This window comes from Lonchura striata, chromosome 5, assembly GCF_046129695.1.
Source record: "Lonchura striata isolate bLonStr1 chromosome 5, bLonStr1.mat, whole genome shotgun sequence".
NCBI classification, from domain to species: domain Eukaryota; kingdom Metazoa; phylum Chordata; class Aves; order Passeriformes; family Estrildidae; genus Lonchura; species Lonchura striata.
Genome location: NC_134607.1, coordinates 26,125,544 through 26,148,684, shown reverse-complemented (window position 1 = coordinate 26,148,684; position 23,141 = coordinate 26,125,544). Strand labels below are relative to the sequence as shown.

The 23,141-nt window shown below is 33.8% G+C and overlaps 1 protein-coding gene across 3 annotated transcripts in view; it reads right to left on the bottom strand.

Moving 5' to 3' along the window:
• The window catches only part of TBC1D22A (TBC1 domain family member 22A), a 149,916-nt gene that overhangs the window by 43,512 nt on the left and 83,263 nt on the right, over nt 1-23,141 (bottom strand). For all 3 annotated transcript variants that reach the window (XM_021524818.3, XM_021524817.2, XM_021524816.3), the window contains exon 12: nt 581-676. In XM_021524818.3, coding sequence (XP_021380493.1) covers nt 581-676 — 96 coding nt within the window. The remainder of the gene's footprint in view (nt 1-580; nt 677-23,141) is intronic.

Genomic DNA, 23,141 nt, shown 5'->3' with positions numbered 1-23,141 from the left:
ATTGGACTTCTATGGATGTACGCAAATCAACTGCCTATCTACCATATTCAAATCTTCTTACAAACAACTTCCTGATATGTCTTTTGCTGGAAAAATCTAATGGTTTGAAACACAGGGGGCTGAAGTCCTTTAACTTCCTAATGAAAAACAGGCTCTTTATTTTAAAAGACTGTTTGCCCAGCTGCTTTGAAAGAATGAACATGACCTTGTTAGAGAATGTTATATTATACAGATGAGAAATTACAAATAAATTCTTCAGTGATACATTTAAGATTTAAAAAATGTATCTTTTAAGAAATCTCTGCAAAATACCAAGGTAACAGCATCCCCAGATATCATCTTCTCAAAGTCTGCCTCAGTTAAAACAGCTTTTTTTTCCAGAGTGGACAAAGAAAACACATCTCCTACTGTTTATATTCCATCACTTCATGCCTAACAGTTTTGGAGCAACTCTTAACTAACAGCAAGATATTGTCAGTCTTGATGCTCCTATTTTGTCTTAAATTCATCCCCAAGTAATGTTAGGAAGGTAAATCTAAGAAATGCCACACTGTGCTTGAAAAATATCTTCTTCACTTACTTGAAAATCTTTCTCCTCCAGGATCTCTTTCCTCCACCTGACAAGGAAGGCAGCACAGACGTACAAGTGGAAGTGAGAAAAACCCTCTGGTTCAGACTAGAAAAAATAAAAAGAGATCATCATTTCAATACACAAATAATAATACTTTTGATCACCATATGCCCCAAGTGTATTTTTATGACATTTACTTCTAACTACAAATGTCAGCCACATCTGTCTCTCTTTGTAACAAACATGCTTGCATTTAATCTATGCCAAACCTATTCATTTCTATTATCTCTAACAGGGACAGAGGTGAGGCAGCTTCCATTTCTCATATTTAAATTCATTCTTTACTGGTGTGTTTTCCATTTCTGGTGTTATCCATTAGCTTGTATCTGGCATGAAGTACTGTACGGTCCAGCTCAACACTGTGGTGTGAACATATGTTTCATCTCCGTTATTAAGTCAACTGTTCTACTAGCAGTAGCATTTAAACTATAAATTTTGATATGGGAAATTATTAAGCATTGTAAAAATAAAAATAACTTGTATTATATTGAACAGAATTAGATGTTTTCACTATAGGAAGAAAACTTACTCATACGATGAAACATTTACAGGTTAGTTTTGTATTCAGATCTGAAGCTTTCTGTTCTGGTTCAAATTAGCAGATTCCATCCCTTTATAAAACTCCCACTAGAAATTTGTATTTTATAATTTCACATAAGAGTTGAGAAAATATTCTGATGAAATCTTTAAAAGACATCACTAAGTTTTTTCGTATTATCAAATTAATCTCAGATTTTATTTTCTATAACACTAAGACCTGAAAAAATAATTATGATATTAAATAATCAATGTTATGACTGTGAACTAATGCTATGTAAAAGCTCATTAAAATAAAATTTTAAAATAATAATTATAAAATTAAACTACATAATCTGGCAAATGGAGGTATACTTAAATGCTGATATCTATATAATTTACAAGATGTAATTATAGTGCTTGAAAAATATAGCAAGTTTTCTCATATTCTTTCTGGTAATTTCAAAACTGAAGTTTACTCTTTAGAAAAATTCAGTGCTCTGCTCAAGAATAGTGAACTGAAACAATTTCTTACATAAAGCATAACATAAAATATCTATTTTATTGTTATTTAACTTAGAACAACATGGTATTTAAAATTTGTGCAATAAATAAACTTCCCAGCTACAACAAGTCACAAAGGAAAAATATTCTACTACTACTCTTCCATGTCCTCGATCCTTGACTGATAAAAAAGCAGAGTGTGCTACAAGAGGTTTGTGAAACACCATTTTTACAGCTACAGAAACTACAGACCACCTGATCCACCAAATAAGTATAGTTCTAGAAAAGAGACAATACCAATTATTTGGAGGGAAGCTTTTAAGTTTAAAAGTGCACTTGGAACTGAAAACAAGAATAAGCTAATTATGGAAATACTTTTAAGGATTTGTAGAAAAATTATCTGGATGCATATAAAAACTTGTACTTTGACTTGTGATTTTTCTGGATTTTTTTTCACCAATAAAAGTTTCTTCAAAATGAAGCTCTTTTAAATGAAACAAAATAGGTTTAAAAATGCAATTCATTAGAGAAAAAAATGCATATCCCCTACAGATTTAAAAATTCATCATGCTTCAGAGATAAGTCTAGGTACAAAGTATTTTCAATGGATAGTTTTAGACAGTTTTAGAAATTGAGTAAAACAGCTAATGCATAATTGCCTTTTCTAACACCTGATACCTATTATACTTTTCCATTTGCAGTTTTTGAAGTTACAAACAGTTTGATCTCTAAATGTACAGAAATGCAGACTACCAGCTAAAAGCTATCTAAAATCAAGTATAAACAATGACCTTGATTTAAATATTTCAGAAAAAAATCTCAAGGCAGATGTACAACCTTCCAGAAGACTTATTCTGAACATATTACAGACGACTCAGAGCACATTATCTAAGACCCATCTGTCATTATCAATAAAAATCATTTAAATTGTTAACATCACAAATATCTCATTGCCCTGCAAATGCTGGATCTTCTCTGCAGCTGAAATGAAAGGCATTCTTTGGACTGCACTCCCCAAACTTCTTGAATTAGACAACTATCAAAAGAATACAAATTTTGTGGTATGACTAGACTAATTATTGTCTTGTCAATGATTAGTCTAAGCAGCCTTCCACCCTGGATACTTCAACATTTAGGGAGTGCTAATACCTCGTGCTATTATATTTGTATTTTTATACAAGTTTTATGGTATATTTGTATTTATAGAGATATAACAAGATTATTGTTTAAGTACTCTGAATAATTATAGCTATGAAATTTTGTCAGAGTTAGGTATTAAACCACATTTCACACTCAAGTTATAGCTCAGACACAAGGACTTCCACTCAATAATTACACATGAATAAAGCAACCTTAAGCAACTCCATTTCTACCACATTACAAAGAGCAGATAGTTTAGGCGAAAAAAGATTTAAATAATTTTTGCCAAAATATCCAAGCAATCTATGGCAGAAAAAGAGAAAGAAGCCAACATACGAACATCATGAAAAGTGAAATATGTTGGCTGCTCCTCCAACTTTTGCATTTTTGATCAGCCAGGAGCCTTGACTTCCTAGGCTCAGACTCAATTCACTGTCAAAACAGGCTCAAGAGTTCCAGTCAGAGAAGAAATACAGCAAGAACACACCAGAGAGGTCCATGACAGTAACAAGCCTCTCTCCAGGAATGACCAACAACAGACGACTGAGTATAGGAGTGCAAGATATAGCAGGACCTCCCCAGAATACTCCCAAATTTCAAAGGTTTTGCGTTCAGAGATATCCTAAGAGAAGCTGCAGAATATGTCCGTTTAATAGGAATTAATAGATTTGTCTTAATTTCCTAAAACCTTTTGCAACTGTAAACTTTTTGGTAAATCACCAAGTCCTGGAACGAAGAATTCCAAAACATGAGTGCATGCCATATAGTATGTCTGGTTTAAACCGGTTCATTTCATTCACAGTAGTTCAGATATTTGCAGTGAAAGAGTACGAATCACTTCCTGTTCACTTTCTGCAGTCCATTCATATTTCCTTCTCTTTTACAGACTATTCCATTGTTCCTCATGTACCAGTTCCACCCCATTGCTCACCCTTCTTAACCATCCTTTCTGTAGTTTTCTCATTTTAAAATAGGGCCTGAACTGTGTATAGCATGTAAGTTGAAGAAAGAATATAACTCCCATAGTGCTCATAATGAAATTTTATTCTTCCTACCTTCTCCAGTAATTCCAAATTGTTGGTTTTTTTTTTACTTTTCTATTTTTGACTGCTACTGTGCTTGTATTTATAAAATGAAAATTCAATTATAAAATGAAAATTAATATAAAATGAAATTTCAATTATTCCAAAAGTGTTAGAAATTTTAATCATTATGCATATTAATTTTTTTACAGTTATATGCAAAAAATACCTACTAACAACACTTCTGCTGCATTTGCACATTTTGGATTGTCTTGTATCATTCTTTTTGCTTGGCTATGTCTATTCCCAAGAGTAAGTGAGCAAGAGCACTTGTCTAAGCTGAATCCATTCTCACCATAAATGTAGCAACAAAGCTGTATCTTTTATGCTTTAAAAAAAAAAGAAACAAACATAACATATAGGTAAGGCCTACAAGCAGCTGTTTCTAATGTGAACATCCATCAATTAACATGAAAATTTATGGGCAGGTTTGATTTTTGCATAAAAGAAAATCTGATGCAAACACATTTCATAGTGTTTCAAAATCTTTAATGGAAAGTAACATTTCCAGGTCATAACATCAATCTAGAAATATGTGTCACAGCCAAAAAACTATGCAAATATCTCAACTCTTAGAGTTCATTAAATCCTTTATAGAAGAGCTGTTTTTAAATAAAGTTACAAGAACTGTGTTCACATTCCCTATTTCTGCTAGGCATGTTGAAAAAAATTACTTATCATAAAAATCTTCCATTAGATTTGGCATATTTATGCTGAAAACAAGGTGGAGGATAAGTTTTCACAACAATTTAGTCATTGGCCTCTCTGATCTAATCACCAACAACATGGCAACTATTCCTAAAATATGACTTGTGACATAAAGCTCTGCTGTGAAATCCCAGCCACAAAGAACACAGACCACTGCTGGATTTTTTTTGGATCAATACCTTGCCCTATTGGAATGTTCCATATGGCATGCAAAATTAATGTTAAGACTATGAATCAATGTCAAATATAAATGCACGTTAATGATAATTACTATTTACTCTATTTATGCACTCTTGAACTAGTAATTTAGTTTTATTAAGCATCTTTCATATAAATTTCCACATGACCTTGTATTTTCAGAATGGAGTTTAAAGTACTGCCCTCCTCACTTGCTAACATGCTCAATTCAAATAGATTAGAAAAGTAACTAACAAAGTGTGTATTTGACTTTTTTGTCCTAGCTTTTCCAGAATAAACTGTGGTGGAAAGCAAAAATCAATGTTTCTCATTTGGTTCTTCTAAAGAACTCACCATGATGTTTTTAAAGAGTTCAGTCATGACTAGGATGTCAAGTGGACTCTCACTCAATGAAATGCTTTCAAATCCAACACTGAACTGTCATCTTTTACAGCTATTTTTCCTCCTCATGTGTGGTGGTTTATTACCTTTGCACACAGGAGTGTTGCTAGATCTTAGCAAAGGAATTGAGCTGCTTATGCTCCTTTAAAGCCTTTTCTTGCTGAATTATGTATTGACAGAAGAAAGCCATGGAAAGCAGTTTTCTTGGAAAATGCCTTGGATACAAATGCAAGAAGATGCTGAACTCTACACAAGGGGAACACTTTGCGATACTTATTTCTAACATTATTTTGAAAAGAACGTAAATAGACACAGAAGCATTAGGGATAGTGAGACTATCAGAAAACATAATTTGATTTCTCTAATTTCCCATGTTAATAAGCCTCTTGTTATCTGTAGTGACCATGAGCTGTTCTTTGTATCTGCAGGAGAAACTATTACTAAATCTACTGCCTTGAATTTCTACAATTTGAAAAGGCAAACAACTTCCATTTTACCTAGCAGTTATAACTACATAGAACATAGCAAAACAGGGATGTGGCAATGTGAGCATGAATTCTACCAAGTGATTGATCAACCACTGTGGTTTTAGATAACAATAGTGAGGGCAGTACATAAAACCCCAATCTAATATGCATATTTTACATTTTGTTCCTCTAGTAGGAACAAAAAATTACTTTCTACAAGTAATTTGTTTGTCAATGAGAACAGAAGAACCAGCAGCAAGAACTAATGAAACTTTTCCAGGTTGTTTTCAGTGCATTAACAAGTAGAAGCCACATAGCATTATAAGCCTACATTAATAACAATAGATAATTTACACTGTTTATGTTTTAGAGAGCAGTTGATTACTTACAGCTATGTTTTCTTTGTTCACCATAGTTGATGAATTAAAAAACAAACTATTTAGGTTAGAGCCATTAATATGGTTCCTAATTATCTTACCAAACCATGACATAGTGTAATGACTCAAATAGCGAATCTCTGTGTAATTAACACTGAATACCACTACATCATTTACTTTCTCTAACAGCATGAAATACAAGCAAACAATTCTGTTTCTCATGTATATAAAGGTGAAGCATATACTTCCCTAAACACCTTAGTCTTGAGTCTTTTCCTCAGAAAAGGCTTAGGCAGACAGATCACACAAGCTGTAAGAGTGTATGAGAACATACAACTACCAACAGCCTTTTCAAAAACTTCTACATGCTTGAAAAGGCTAAGTCTCTAGCTACTTCCCAGAAAATTCATTTTGCATCTTTAATTTGCTGAGATTGCCCCAAATTAATTTAAAATCCCTCTTGCAGGTGTGAAATTATGGAAGTACTGAGTTGTTATGGAAAGTCAATAAGATAAGGATAAACCCAGAAGTGAGCAACTAGCTGCCTCCCCAGCATAGACAGGTTGCAGAAAAAAACTTTCTAGAACCTGCAAGCTATTTCTTTTTCAGTAGATTACATGGCAGACTTGACTAAAAACATCCAGACAAAATACTTTCAAAGGCATGCACATTTGAGACACCAAAATTTAGATTTCATCTTTGTTTCATCATTCAATGATAGAAAGAATATGTACTGCATAAACTTCTTATATTTTAAGCTAGGCTGAAAGCCGGGCTTCAATTATTTAGACATGACTGTCCGGCTGGAAAGAAATTTGTTTTGAAGTTTCCTTCTAATTAAAACCCATTGGTTCTCTCTGAAATCACTAATTTAATTTGTACTTAAACATCCAGATTCTGTCTCAAATTGAGACTTGACACCAATTAGCTGGCCAAAAATGCATTAGGAAAAAAAGCAAAGCTGTGTCACACTAAAATCAACACTGCTTTTAGTCACAGAATTCCATTTAAAAGTATGATTTAACTTGAAAAGTACAAACTAAATCCAGATTGTTAGTAAATATGATCAGCTGCAACTGATTTAATTCTGAAGTATTTTGCTGCAAGGCAAAATATCTCTACATAAATGCCAACCTGCTTCAAGCAAACTACTGATTTAAGAACAAGCACAACTGCACAAGCACAATCAAAAAAGAATATGGCAACTTTTCCACCTGTGAAACTTCAGCAGATCACATGAACCAAAACCTTCCACACCTCCAACCTGCTTTTAAAAGGCAAATGAGCACAAATAAGCAGTGTGACTAATATTTACTAAACTAATTCCCTATTTCACCTTTTGAATTTCAGAATTATTTACCTCATGTATCATTTTAATTATTTTTACAGTTCATTCCCAGGGAACTGTGATACTGGGAAATTAATTAATGGGCACAATAGAAGAACTGTCAGCATTGTTTAAATATAATTTCTGCAGTAGCCTCATTTACATGTATCCCTTTATTCTAAACAGAGGTACTGCTGAATTTTTGGTATTAAATTGTTAGTCCATTAAAAAGAGCACAATGATATCCTTTTCTGCAGATATTCATGGGTTATCAAATCTACTGAAATACATACTTGAGACAATCATTAAAGCTTTTAGTCTATGGATGTCAAAGACACTGAAATAGCTGTATAATAGTTGTATTATTGTTTAATTAATTTGCTTTAGCTTTATCATATTACTAGCTTTCATAAAAGTTATCAAATGAATATTTCAAGGCAGACCTACAGAAAGTAAGAAGTGCTATTCTACCATTTCACAACTGAAAAAAGTAGTGAAAATATCTCTACACATATATATCACATATTTATACTGAAAGACTAAAGCAAAATCTAAGTAACAGTATTAAAAAATAATGGTTGCTTATTCCAACTTCCATCAAATAACAAGAAGGTGCATACTGACACATTGCCAACAAGTAATTCAAAGAAATCCTCTCCTGAAGTATGTTTTCGGCCACATATGTCACTTCCAGATAATGAGGTTTTCATATGCCTTTTTGGACAAAGTTGGTGGTTGGATTACAATGAGCTCTTAAATTAAACATTACAGGTAATTTGAGAAAAGCATACGAAACAATCCAACAAAGGTATTGCTGAATTCTTTTTCAGTAAATAAAAACTCTACAATTCCCAAATTCCTACTTCTGTAAACTGGGGGATAAATGTAATGTAAAAGTTTTGTGAAGATTTTGGATTAGATTGACATTTATACCAGAACCTTGTCCATTCTAAGAATAACTTATTTTCTTCTTAATAACAACAACAAATAAATTTTCATGCAAACTATTTCCAAAGCCTTTTCCTTTTCTCAAGGAACACACCATAGGAACTGAGAATGAACAAATATGTCACATGTTCAGTCACGTGTTCTGTAATAGGTGGTCTTGTTAACTAAGATGATAAGTAGAAATACCAAAAATGTATTTAGTAATAAGCATGAGATATCACTTTCCTTCCCTGTTTTCCAAGTTAACAAGTTTAGGTATGTCCTAACACAGTGTCAAGAACATCATCCAACCTTCTAGCATTACCAAGATACACAAGACACATCACTGGCTGCTTCCCCTTCTCCCATCATTAAACCACATTCTACAAAACAAGGAACAAGCAACAAAATCCTTAATTTCTGATCACCATTATTCCTATTAGAGGCTAGGAAATAGCTGGGACTGGTATTTTCCTTCATTTGCTGTCCTGCAAAAACCCTTCATGAAAGCCCTTTCATTGCACAGCAACATTATCTGAATCAGTCTCTGCTTAGGGATGGCAATTTGCCTGAATGTTTAATCTTACTTTGTGATGATGACTTAATTATACCAAGCTTTTTGTGACCATATGACTGCTTACAACATTCCTTGGTCTGCATGCTTCACATTTCATTCAGCTTCCATTAAAACAAACTAATAATGCCATTGAAACTAAAGTAGGCAGTTGCAGAATGCAGCAACATCTTGTCTGATTAAAGAAAAGCACAACATCTGAAAACATTACTCAACAGCTCTTCAGCTACATCCAGCACACAGGCTGTATAGTCATGATGGTGCTAAACTGCAGGTTTACAAAAGGGCTTATGTGAAAAGCAACTGAAAAGCCAACACCATTACTCATTCCAAGTATCTGAAAATTGCTAGTCATTCAATAACACAGCTGGAAATGTTAATAATGCATGAATTTTAATTAAATTCATTAAATACTTGATAGCTATCACCAGGAGTTTGATCTTGTTGGGATGAATAAAACTAGCTGCTTCTTTTGTTAATACCAAAGCTAATCCAAAAACTATTCTTCAGACCACTTTTATTCCCATCCACCAACTGCTTAGCACACAAAGAATTAATAGTCAGGTGCAGATGATCAGGTGCAGCTTTGCTGAACTCTGATGAGAAGGAGAGACTACATCTACTAAATATGACTGCCTTTCTTAGATTTAGCAAAAATATTTCCTGAGAATAACACTACAGTTCTGAGGATGCTAAATGACTCCACAGATGCCACACCCCGCTCAGAACTTAAGTATCTTTAAGGATACTGAATCAAGGTAAGATCTTTGATTTAAATCTTCTTCTGCTGACAATTAAGTGCAGATCAAGATAAAGTCTGCTTTAATAGCAAGTCTTCACACCAGACCACTGAATAAAAACAGCAGCATAAAGCAAAAGACTCATTGAGAATGGCAACACCTGTAGAGTTGTTGCAATCTGCTTTATCAAGGTTCTCTGGAGTTTCTCTGATGATACTGTTCTTATATCTGAAAAACAAAATTTTTATGTTGACCCTAAAGAGCCCTGAGCAATTATGAGATTATTACAACAGTAACACTTTTATACTTTTCTCCATCTCAGGTCTATCAGACACTAACCATCAATGTTTTCCTAGCGGCCACTTCCTTAGAAAAGCTCCTACAAGAATATCCAGTAGCAGTTTAAATGAAGAAAAAAGTGGTAAAAAGTGAGGCAAATTTCAAGGTATTATCCCCTACATGCAACTTTATTAATTCTAATATTACCAATAATGCATTGGGGGCTTTTCTAGAAACCTTACTCCATCACAAATACAACACAAGGGCTTAAAAAGCTCTTGCTCTTCAACAGCTTTTCCAATACTGAAAGCCTAACCTGGCCTAACCTGCACAGCTTCATGTTTTCCTGTTTGACATGACATCACCAGACTGTGTAGTTTAAGTTACTCAAATCTCTTACTGTTGTCAATGAACATGACTTGCTGTTTTCTTTCCATCAGCTTTTGTGAGCAACACTCCACTAAACCATGGTGACACTGAAAGGACTGAGTCTTCAGCACCAGGAGCTGGAGACTCTTCCAACAGAAGGCAAAGCAAACACGAGTGCCCTAAGCACTACCCTACCCTTAAGCAGCTCAAAACAGGAGGACAGCTTTGATCCAAAGAAAAGCTTTCTGGCTGGTTTTTTTGACCAAGCACAGAATTTTCAGCTGAAATTCATAGTATAACATCTAGTATAATACTTCTCTGAATTCCTTTCAATCAAAAAATATTGACCAAATACATTAAAAGGACAATACTATCCCACTGAAACAGCCTGGACACTGCGTTAGATTCCCAAGCATCTCTCCAAATTTTCAGAAGCATTTTACTTATTTATTTTATTTAAGACTTTAAAAGAGTACGTAGTGGGGTTATAAATGGCACTTTCTGGATTTTTTACTATCATAAAAGAAAAAAAAATCACATACAATTTTATTTAAATCTCTCTTATTAAGCTGTAACAGGGAACCAAAAAAAATCATAAAAAAATTAGGCTGCCAGGCTTCAAGATGAATTTTATCAACAAAATGAATGTGAAAAAAACAAACAAATATGCTCCACAGTAACAACTCAGCCTCTAGAAAATTAAAACAGAAACCAAACAAAATATTATCTACCCATGGTGTGAACTAAAATATTTACTTATTAAAGGATGTAGCATCAAAATGTAACTGTTAACTGTATCTGTCCTTCAGCTTTATAATATTATTCAAATTATTCAAACTGTTTTTTCTCACATGATTTTGCTTATAGCAATGAAGACTGAAGACTATGAACTTTTAGACTTTAAAATCTGACAAACATATCCCAAAATGCTAGAAAGAAGCACATACAGCTGTATGTTCGAGCATAAATTTAAGTTAATGTCAATGTTTTCATATCTCCCAAATAATGTAAATTGCAAATATTAACTTCAGTTGGTACATAGCTACAAGATTCTTAACACCACTTACTCTGTTGCTTTGTGTATATAGTGATTTCTTGATTCCAAAGCACCCTAAATCAATACCACAATAGCAAAGGATATTAAAAAAATTAAATAACAAATAAGCTACAGTTAATGCAATCAGATATCTTGCAAAAAAAAAAAAAAAAACAAAACACACACACACAAAGCAGAGATTTTATGATAATCAATACCAATTACCCAGTACCATTTTGGAAAACTGTTTTCTGGACACCTTGTTTTTCAGGGTAGCATTAAAAACTTACTGGTATAAAATCTCTGCCATTACAGAATGGCTTTATGGAAAGATGAGGCTCACCACACACTGACAACATCTGTAGCTTGTTCCAGCCAAAACAAAAGCAGCACAGTGTGCACTGCTGGAAGGAACATGTTTGAAACAAGCAATGTGCAAAATGAGCTGCAAAACAAAGCTATCAGCCCACACAAAGTTATACTGAGAATTTACACACTGAAGAGACTCCCAGAGCCATGCACCCAGGCACAATGACAGAAACAGAGGTGGCAAATTACTAACTCATTCCTGAAGTTCTACAATTCTTAGGTTTCGTGATGAGCTACTGAAGATGGATCCTGGCCACCTTTCAAGAACCTGCATTTGCCTCATAACTTTCAGACGGCAAGGACTGTATCAGGAACATTCCAAGGGCTGTTTTTTATTTCCCATGTTATCCCACTAAAGCTTGGCTAGCCTTTGAAGGCTGTGAAAATTCACTGCATCCCTGGGCACTTAAACAATAAACCAAATTAATAATCACTTCTCAAAAACAACAAGGTGCTGCTACTATGGAAACAGGTGGGGAGCAAAGGTTGTCAGCACTGCTCAGTGGGAGCCTACAGGGAACCAAACAACAGAATTCTGTTGCCTTAACAGGTTCCAAACCAAAGAGAAAGAGAATTTAAAACAATAAGGAAAAATGATGTCATAGTCCAGATAGAATAAAAGCCATGAAGAGTGCACTTGTAATAAAATGTAACACAATACCAAAGAGAAAAAAAATCTACAAGTCAGAAAACCAAATTTACGTAGCGTATTAATCATCATATAAATCATAATAAGATCATATTAATAATCACACTTAAAACTTGAAAAAAAATACACTGCAATCATACAAACATTTAGTCTGGATTTAAATATTTAACTGCAAAAGTCATACAGTATCATGAAACAAAATGTTTCAAATTGTATCTTATGGAAAAATGAACAAAATTGGTATTTTTAATTATGAAAATGCTTTACTAAAAAGCAGGTGTTGGCTTGTTTCAAGACAAACCAAAAGCACATAACCATCATAAAAATTTTTTTCTGAAATATTAAAGTAAAAAAAATAAGAGACAACTTTTCTCTGCAACCTAAGCTTGAAAAAAGTATCACTAATGAAAGTTTATACTTCTCAGAAAAGACAGATTGATTTGTTCGCTGATTAAGACACTAATTTTCCTTAGCCTTGATAAATTACTATTAACATGGAAAGAATCCAATGGAAAGAAGAAAACCTGTTTATTAACAAACAGGAAGATTATCAGAATTTAAAGGCTCAGTCATGAAAATGCTAGTTTTGTGGACCTTTTTGAGCACAATGTACAAGACTTTTTTTCAGCAACAGGAGAATTTATTAAAGGATAATCAGAAGATACAGTCTTTGTTGAGCTGATTTGTATTTAGTAATTTATATAAAATTTTCACAAAGTCTGTTATTTTACAGACAGGAAACAGTAGGCGATGTTACCTGGAAATTTTCATCCATAACTTTTTGTAAGAAAGAAAGAAAAACTGTATTTAGATGAAAAAGCAAGAAAGCATAGGTATTTCAACTGTTATCTCTATTGTCCTATCTACTAGACAATGTTTTCTCTCCAAAATATTAATTTCTGCCTAGAATGCAAAAAAACTGCTGTATAGCTATTTGTACCTATTTAGCTTATTCAAGGTATTATTACTATTTCCTAAGTCACTACATAAAACTTGCATTTTCAATACTATTTATTGTGTTTCATAGGAGTTCCATTAGAAACAAATTCAGAGCAAACAGAAGTTGGAGGCATAATTTCCATTTATTACTTTTCATAATATCTTTTTCATTCAGACCTATCAACATAATCTAAGGAATTTCTGCTATTGTTCTCAAATACAGATAAAGGACAAAAAATAGCATGCAATTGTTCTAATCTACCAAAAGCAATGGAATATGTATTAAAGGTTTTGTGATCCAATGTACAGCAATCCTACGGATATTTATGATTATGCAATTGAAGAGTATTGTAAAAGATTATTATTTGCTTTCAGTTCGTGGGGGTTGTATTCCTTTTCAAAAACAGACACAGGTGGTCAGAATGATGTCTCCAGAGGAAAAGTGAGATCCCTTAGGAGCTTCCCTTCAGATGAATCGAAAATTCCAGGGATGACAGTGAACACCAGGTGAAAAATTACAGCAAAGAACACCAACCAGAGCCATAAAGGCTGATGAGAGGATCAGGTGGTAAACAGAATTAGATGAAAGAAATCTTGTAGAGGCCTCTGAGGAGTTTTCTAGGATTCAGAAAGTCATTTCTGAATGGCACACCTACTGTGGTTTGGTCTGGACTGCAAACATGCTTTTGAAACACATTCTCACAGTCATGGACTGAACCACAGCTAAGGCCAACCTGAGGTTTTATAGAACCTCCACAGGGTCTTGTCAGAGCTAGTACCTGTAGTTATGAACTATTCTGTTGCATGTGAAAGTCGTCTTGAAACATTTTATTTATCTCCTATTCCTTCATTAGTTAAAAGCATAACAGAAAAAATAAGTCAGACTGGGAATTTCATGTAATGTTTTCCCGTACATCCCCTCTCAGCAGGAAAAAATAATCAGATACAAACTACCTTAGTTTCAAAAACGTTCAGCCAAACCAGACCACGGAAGAGCCTTTGATTTTATCTCAGTCCTCTGTTTCATTTATAAGCAAAGACTGCTCCATGTACTGCAATAAATTCAAAGCTTTCAATCTGTCTCCTGTCATAAGAAAAATGAGAATGTTGCAGTGTGAAAAGTGGGAAAAACTATGCATTTCTATTAATACCTGAAGTGGCCAAACACCTTTTGACTCCAGACTAAAGGAGAATATCACATTTACTGTATTCTGATATTCAAAACTAGGGAACTAATACAGCCACAACTCCAATTACCACTTAAAAATGAAGATTTCTCAGAACTCACTAATCATTTGTGACATAATTCTTAGTACTCTTAAGTCAAATGGTCAGCCTCATCTTCACTCTAGGAAAGAAAAGCATAGCTAATTCATAATCATTACCACATGCTCTCTTTTATTATTCAATCTCTTTAAGAAAGCATGGACATGCACAATTGCTAGTCCAACCTCCAGCAGTAATGGTATTCATCAGTAATCTTCTTGTGAGCCTTTACAATGGCTCTACTACTTGACTTCAATCAGCTGTAAAGCTCTTTTATTCTGTTATCACATCAGTGTGAGGGAATGAATGCCAAGGATTGAATGCCCTCCTAAAGGAGCACAGTCATGCTGCTGGAATAGCAATGAGCTTCATCTGACACTGCTCAACACCTTCTTTCACACTCCCTCACTCTCGCAGAGAAACACAGGCATGACAAAAATAAATGTCTGCTGCGTGGGAATGCTAAGAAACAAATCTACAGAATAACATACTAAATAGAGCATATCACAGTTTAATAGAAAGAGTTGGAAGCTGATAAAAAGGATGCAATTAATAGACAACTGGCAGCAGTTGTGTTCCATTTGTCAGAGGAAAAGGATGAGTGGAATAATTAGGCTACTAGTGAGAAAAACTTAGAATTTGCTACACAGAGTGTCTCATCTATTAATACTCAGTTCTTCTTAAGCATATTTTATTTTTGCTGATGTAAGGACCTAAGCAGAGACTTGTTCTTAATCATTTTAATAAAGATGAAGACTAGAGGTCAGATCAAGAAATGCATGATTGTTAATATTCTAAGTAGAATCTTTTGGTATGACAGCCTCTCTCAGGCTGTCTCCTCCCTGCACTTTTTGGTGTTGTGTACATGGCTTCAGCCAAAAGAAGTAGATAAGCCTGATGTGAAATCTCTGCAAATATGCCCCCAGAATCTAGACTGCCACAATGACAAAGCTATCAGACAACTCAGGAAAGCAACTAAATTACCATTTATAACTTAATATTGCTTTTTGGACAAAATCAGATGGTTTTATTTTTATAATTTGAAATACATGATCAAAACTCCACCAGGAAAGCAAGCAATGCTTCATCAGGAAAAATAAAAAGTGCATTTTTCTAGCTCATGTACGTTAGTGATATTCGGTAATAAACACATTATAAAGTGCTTTCGACATATCTCAATAGTTATGATAAATTCCACTTTCTGACCAGCTATAAAGCAGTGTCTTTCCTCGAGAAAGCTTATTGCTACTAAATATTTTTTTAATATTTAAATCAAAACTTATTTTCACAATGATATGGAAAAATCTACACAGTCTTGTAGATAAGATAGAATGGCTGAAAGGAGGAAATACATCAGAAAGCTGGCAAAGAAAATGAATCAACTAAGCTAAGAAAACTTAATTCTTTTTGCAGGACATTCTCTTTTAAATCAACACTAAGTTGCAAGACTATTAATTCTCTAAAACTTACACTTCATAATCACAAAACCAATGGGTTTGTGCTCCTACTTCCTGACAGCCATTAAGATATTCTTTCTCCCTTCATTTAAAATGTTTATACCAAAAAAAAAAAATCTTCCTTGCATGAGAGCTTATTTAAATTGCTGTGCTGCTCCATAAAGGATGAAGGATGGTGCTGTAGACTCTGAAATGCCTTTGTATTTGACCAGAGGCAGATTATTTCAATAGTGCACTAGGCTATACAGTCCATTTTAGAGTGAACAGGAACACAGTGAAATCTCTCTGCTGTGAAGTATGCCAGCATCAACTCCAGCTTGGAGAAACAGAGAATGACTTTTGTGCCTCTTCTCAGGAATAAGGCATTGATGTGGCAAGTGAATGAGGCTCCTGAACACTGTTTTCAGAACGTGAACTGACATCTCAGCACACCAGAGATGCAATAAGACTTAATGAGTGACTCAACTGATCACATTTTCTTGAGAAACTACACTGCTTCAGTGACACAAACAGCAACTTTTCCAGTAGGAATGTGTTAAGTAGTTTCCTGCACCTCTCAATCATGCTTGTAAAAAGATCAAAACTCAGGATGAAGCCCTACAAAACACCTTCCCCAGTTAAAGTATATAGCTAAAATTGTATCTGCAATGGTGCTAGACCTTAGTATATAGTATTTTGTGACACCCTTTCCTAGTAATCTAAGGAAGAGAAGACATCAACAGAAATCAGCAAAGGATTGATATTTTTCTTTTTTATTTAGTGTAGGTGAGCAACAAAAATTTATCATAACGTGGTCAGGTAGTTGGACTAGATGATCATTGTAGGTCCCTTTTAAATTAAATATTCTATTCAGTCATACTAATTACTGAATCACAATCACAACAAACAGTTATTAGCACATGCAGTCAGTAAACAGACTCACATCTCATGTAGAAATGGGCCAGAAATGACTGCTTCTAACATGGCCAGCCAGCCATTCCCTGCCTCCTCACACAAAAGCGTGAGACAGAACTGCCCAGCTCTGCTGTGCCCTAAACCTAGTCATGTCTAATAAACAAGAAAGTTAAATTAGAAAAGAATCCTCCTCATAGCCATGGGCAGAAGAACTTGATTGCAGCTGAGATAGCCCAAATTCAAACGCCTCTCTGACAGGACAACAAGAAGGCACTCACAACTCACACCTGTTTCCATAAACAGCATTTTTCAAAAGAGCTAGGCTGCACCAAAAGTAGAGTGCAGGAAGATATATGCTTGATGAGATAGGGATGGTTCTCAAGGTTGTTAACACACTGTTTTTACACTACAATAATGAACTCATGGGCATCAGTTTCAGGATTATGTGTGAGATTAAGCTTGTTTTAGCACAAGTATGCATGATTCCACATGTGCTCATCTTCACACTTCCAAGAACTCCTTCTAAATATGAAGAGTTTTCTGATTCAGGATTTATTTGCACTTCTAAAAGCAACAAAGCAGAATAAGTGCAAGAAGAAAACAAAACCAATTGTTTTGGTGAGTAAAAACATTTAATGAAGATTTAACTCTACAAAGTCTACTTTTCTACTGATAGCTAGCAGAATTTTTGGAAATTACACATGGGAAAAATATCTATAGCAAAAAGCTGATTAATCTGAACAAAAGTTAAGGGGATAAAATGCACAGAGTAACTTAAATCATAAATTCAACTTCATCTAAAAGAAAACAGATAGTCATTACATTTTAATACCAAAATGGTCAATTGTTAAATTGCCCATTAAAAAGTACTTTACAAGACTTATTTAGAACAATAAAAGTACCTGCAACATTACTCTGACTTTGCATAATTTTCTGTTAATTACTTAGAGCTAGCAATATGATGGAAAACCTAATAATGTTTAGTACTTATATAAAGGGACAACCTGGAAGAAAACCAAATTCCAAATGGATTTAAATTACGCAAAAGAAGAAATAAATTTTTTTCTTCCCTTCATTTTCCAAGCACTTATTCGAGGGATCAAAGCATGTTAACACAACTGCTATATTTAGAAATATTAAAAACAAGATGACTCATCTCTCCTACACTTTATTCTCCCCATTTCATCCCTGCTCCCTGCTGAAAGAATAACATTAGGTTTTGTTAATGCTTTTAAACAATAAAAATGTCTTATCTGTAGTGGAAAACTATCATGATTAAAATTAAAGAAATATTTATTTCTGGCATTTAAACACATATAAAATCAAAATGCTTCTGATATGAATAATGTGGAACTAAATAAGAAATTATTAAAAGGGGATTACTGGAAACAGTGGAGGTCAAAACAGATGTTTGCTTGAGACCAGGAAAAGGAAGCAGTAAAGACAGCACACACAAAAAAACACAGGTCTTAACTCTATGAGCAATATTAACACCTAAAGGAAAACCACTGTGCAGTTTCAGTAAGTTTATTAACACAAAAAAGGTCTACCTATCATAATCCCATTAAAAATAAGAACTTCGATGAATAATTATTTAAAGGTTTTCTTAATTAGAAGCAAAGATATAATTTTCCTATAATACAAATAATATTCTATGTAAAATATTTGTATCCATTTTTTTCTTGACACTTTCCTCTGCTTATTTATTTTTCTGCAAACCAAGCAATCTGCTGACCTGGAGTAAATGAAGAAGGCAGCTTACCTCAAGCTCTCTTGATGTATTTGAAGACCAAACAAGGAAGTTAAATTTTCCTACTGTGTTATATTGCCAAGTGCTCAAATAAAATACACATGGAAGGAAGAGCAGAAAAAATATATTATAATAGTAAATATAATATTTACTTTGAAAAGTAAAAGAGGACACATTTAAGAATATTGCTTTTAAACAAAACAAGTTTAATATTCCAAGCTAAAAAATACAGTGGAGAAAGAAATGCTGCCTTATTTTGCAGGTCAACTGTGCATTCCTTAGACCCTAGAGATAACATAAAACATTCCAACCATCACATGGCTATGAAAAAATACAGTGCCTTCTGGAAGAAGAAAGAGTCTTGAATCAACATGGAGTTTATAAAAAAAAATTTTAAAATAGCATAATCTTCAACCTTTTTAACCTAAAGATCTTCTTCTATGTGGAATATATGCATAGAGTTCATATATCAACAGTTTCAGAGTCCAGTATAGCTACTCTAAAAGAATTTAGGTTGAGTATCTTGTCTTTGAGTAAGGGAAAATCCAAGTAAGTGCAAGCATTAGGTAACTTCTTCCCATCCACAAGCATCATAGCACAGAGGTGTCTTGATCCAGATATGGGAATCTGCTTCAATTCCTAATGATAGATTTTTCTCTCACAAGTTTGCTCAGTCCCTTTCTGAATCCACATAACATTCAGGACCACAGAGTGCTGTGGTAAAGAGTTCAACAATCAAAAGGCTGCGTAAGGAACTTGGACCTGACACCAGTTTTTAAATGTGACTAAACTTTCCCCTATGTCACGTGTACTTTGTACACTTATGCTACATTCTCCTCTCAATCATTTTTACCCCTCTGGCTAAGGAATCTTGAAGGTGCAACTCTTCACTTTGACTTATTCTTGACTTCCTCCAACCTGTTCCATAGGAACACTGTAGATTTATATAATGGCAAAATTAGGGGCTCTTTCGTTCTTCATTCTATCATTTTCCTAAAAGTATTCTGACCTCCAGTTCCTGTTCCTAGGTGGCAACCCACAGTTCATGGTTAAAGATTATGTACCAGAATAGAATTTCCTTTTTCAACCTAAATCTTTCCATGCCACTTTACATTTACATGAATGGGAATTTTAAGTGCCACTGTATTTTTGTACTCTAGCTCAGACAGTCTACTTTTCCTGGTTTTAAGTTCAGTTCTATGCTAATTCTGAATGAGTTTTTACCAACTGCAGGCTTTCCTATTCTGTTACTCACTTTTCTTTCCTGATCAATTGTGATGATACTGCATAACACATATACAACTAGCACACATAGGAGAAGTGCAGACATCTGCAGTACTTTCTGTTCATCAACTTAAAAATGTATTTTCATCTGAAAACTTTCAACTTGTTATGCTACCAGATACAACTCTCTTGTTCAGATATGAAATAAAGAAATATCTGTTTTATTTCAACTTCATCTACTGTGCACTTCAAAGTAATTAAATGAACTTTTTAAAAATTTCTAACTAACAAAGTAAGTTCCTTCATAGTGAATAGAGGAGAAATAATTATACACCAAAATACCTTTCCCTTAGTACTTCCCAGAGGCTCACACTGTCTTCTCTGGATTGATAACTACTCAGCAACTTTATTATGGCAAAACTGATAACAAGAAAAGGTTCACCAAAGATACTTTAACTGCAAACTATCCTGAAATGTGTTTAGTGGGTTTATTATCTGCTCCCCAACAGTAGCATTTCTGTGTACCTTTTCTCCAATTTTACATTTTAATAATAAATCAACACAGCAATTAATATTCCCTGTTCCATCTCTGAAATAATGTGATACAACAGAAAGTAATAACAGAGTTAAAATAACTAAACATATCTAAAGTATACTAGAATAAAATGACATGTAGACATGTCTTTTTAGTCAGTAGGAAAAAAAATCACATCAAATTTAGAAAATAAGCCTCTTATAATGAATCTCTGTTTTAAAATATGACTTAAACTGCAGCTTGAAAGATTATCACACAGGAAGATAATGTGAGCTTTGTATGAATCACTACTAATCACCTATCCTCAAGAAAGAAAAGTATCTTTGATTGAAATGCTATATTAAAATGTACAGAAAATACAGAAAAACCTTAGTTCTTTTTAAAGTATCAGCTGTAAGTTTACAAACTATATTTTAATTACTGTTGATGAGCATGATATAGGTTTTCCTGTTCATTACTCATAGTTGCATACCAGCTTGACAGTTAAATCTTTGTTATTCTCATTTCTAAATACTTTTGAGTGTGATCAGTACTTACTTTCTGCTAGGAAAAAGGCAAAAAACACAAGTTCAAATGCTTACTGGGTTTATGATGAAAAATATTGTAAGAAGGATTGCTTTGACAGTTTGATTAGATTAACACAATCCATCAGCTTGCACAATGTACACTGCTCTTCAAAATGCAGGTATTGTAACTTCCTTAGTGGATGCTAATTCATTTAAATTGAAAAGCACTGGTATCACATTTTTCCAATGCAAATTTCCATGGAAAATAAATTGAAATACACTGAATGGCATCTGATAATGGCATTTATAAACACAGTCTTCTCACAAAAGAATAAGTTAAAAAAAATGAAGCACAAAGTCCTGTATATTTTCTCATGAAGATGCAACTATATTTTAAAAATTTACATGGAATTTGTAACTATTTTACATGTATGGAAAACTACATGACAAGTTCTGGAATTCTTGAACTATACAGGTAAAAAAACACTACAACAGAAATTGAAAAATTTGCAAGATAGTCAGCATGGGTTTATGAAAAGCAGGTCCTGCTTGACTAACCAGAGCTCTTTCTATAACAAGGTGACCTGCTGTGCTAAGTTCTGATTTATGGTTGCAAAAATAAATTATTAATTTTATCATGTAATCATGATACAGCAATGTCACCAAATCTAAATATATGACTATTGTAAAATGTACACAGCTTTTCCATTTTTTTTCAGCAGATATTGAAGATGCTCTGAGTAACATTAGATACTGACTAAGAACCATTTAATAGACTGCATTATATGATTTCCATATAATAACAAAATGCACTACTGCCCTTGATGTAATGTCTAATTACCCAGGATTATGTAAGATGGATTGGATAGGGTTATCTGAAAGCTCACGTCAGCATTCGCATTAGCAGATAACTGAAGGCAACAGCAGGTGACAGGAAGATGAGAGCAGCCTGGGCTGAGGCTCCTACAGAATATTGCCTATAAACATCTACAAGTACAAACCTCAGAATGAGGAGCATGGCTACTGGCGCCACAACATTCAAAAACCTAGAAGTTTTTATTTCCATGGCTGTAAAAAATGTATCTTTAAGACAACAACTTAGTGGTACTAGAGAGATAAAACATTTTTAATTTCAAAAAAACAAGGAAAATACAATAGAAGGACTTGGAAACAAAGGTAGAAAGGTTGGTGAATTGTCAGTGCTGCTTAAAACAGCAGAGAAACAAAAGCTAGACTGTGTGAAATTAAAGCATTGTGAACCACTGCAAATGGAATGAACAGAAATCACAGTCATCGACTAAATACAACTGTGCTTTATTATTCTGATAAAGTGAGCTGAAGTATCCTTAGTGTAATAATATTCAACATTTCAAAATAATAGTAGCTAAGTTCAGTATATCCTACTATAAACATTAGAGAAAAGGGTATTGTTCAACTTCACAACATACTAGAAGCACTTAAAAAAAAAAAAAGCATCATTTTTTAAAATAATTTTGTAAGTTACCTTGAAATGAAGTTTGCAAATTCATTTTTTGCAACTTCTGTCAGCATACATGAATGAGAAACTTGTGCCTTTGCAATACAGAATTCAACTTCTATGTGACTTCATTAAATCAGTATTTCTCAAACATCAGGGTAAATACAAACTGAGAAAGCCATATAAAGTGCACTGTTCCTTCTTACAATTAACTTCTTTATTAAATAAAAATCAAGTCCTATTTTTCCCTCCCTACCATGGAAAACTATAGTTCCAGAATGTAACCCACATATCTCTAGCTTGAATCAAAACTTATCTTCCTTCAGTTACCACCAGTCACAACTTTCAAAAATTACAACAGCAGATGTGGAGTCACCATCTCTGAAAGATGCTTCCCACAACAGCTATTTTTGCTTTTTTAACGCTTTCACTGTTTACAAAGTCATGACAATACTGCAACACAGCAATGATGCCCAAGTTGTGATTCAGATATTATACTTAGTCTTGAGAGAGTGTTTTAAAGACATTGAATTTTAGCTTCATTGAAAGATATCATTACCCGATGGAACATTACTGAAGACAACTGAGTTACGTGAAATGAATCTTCCCCACCAACTCCCGTGTACAAGTTTGTTTATGGCTTATTGCACACATAGTGAAAATGGATTAGAGTGTAGTCAAAAAGGTTCAACAGAGAAATGAATGTTCATTCACAGACATGGGTTTTCAACAAATAAATAGACTAGGCAAAATTTAAAACAAAACAAAAGGTGGAAGCATCAAATTAATTCACTAATTTAAAATATGCAGTAATTATTA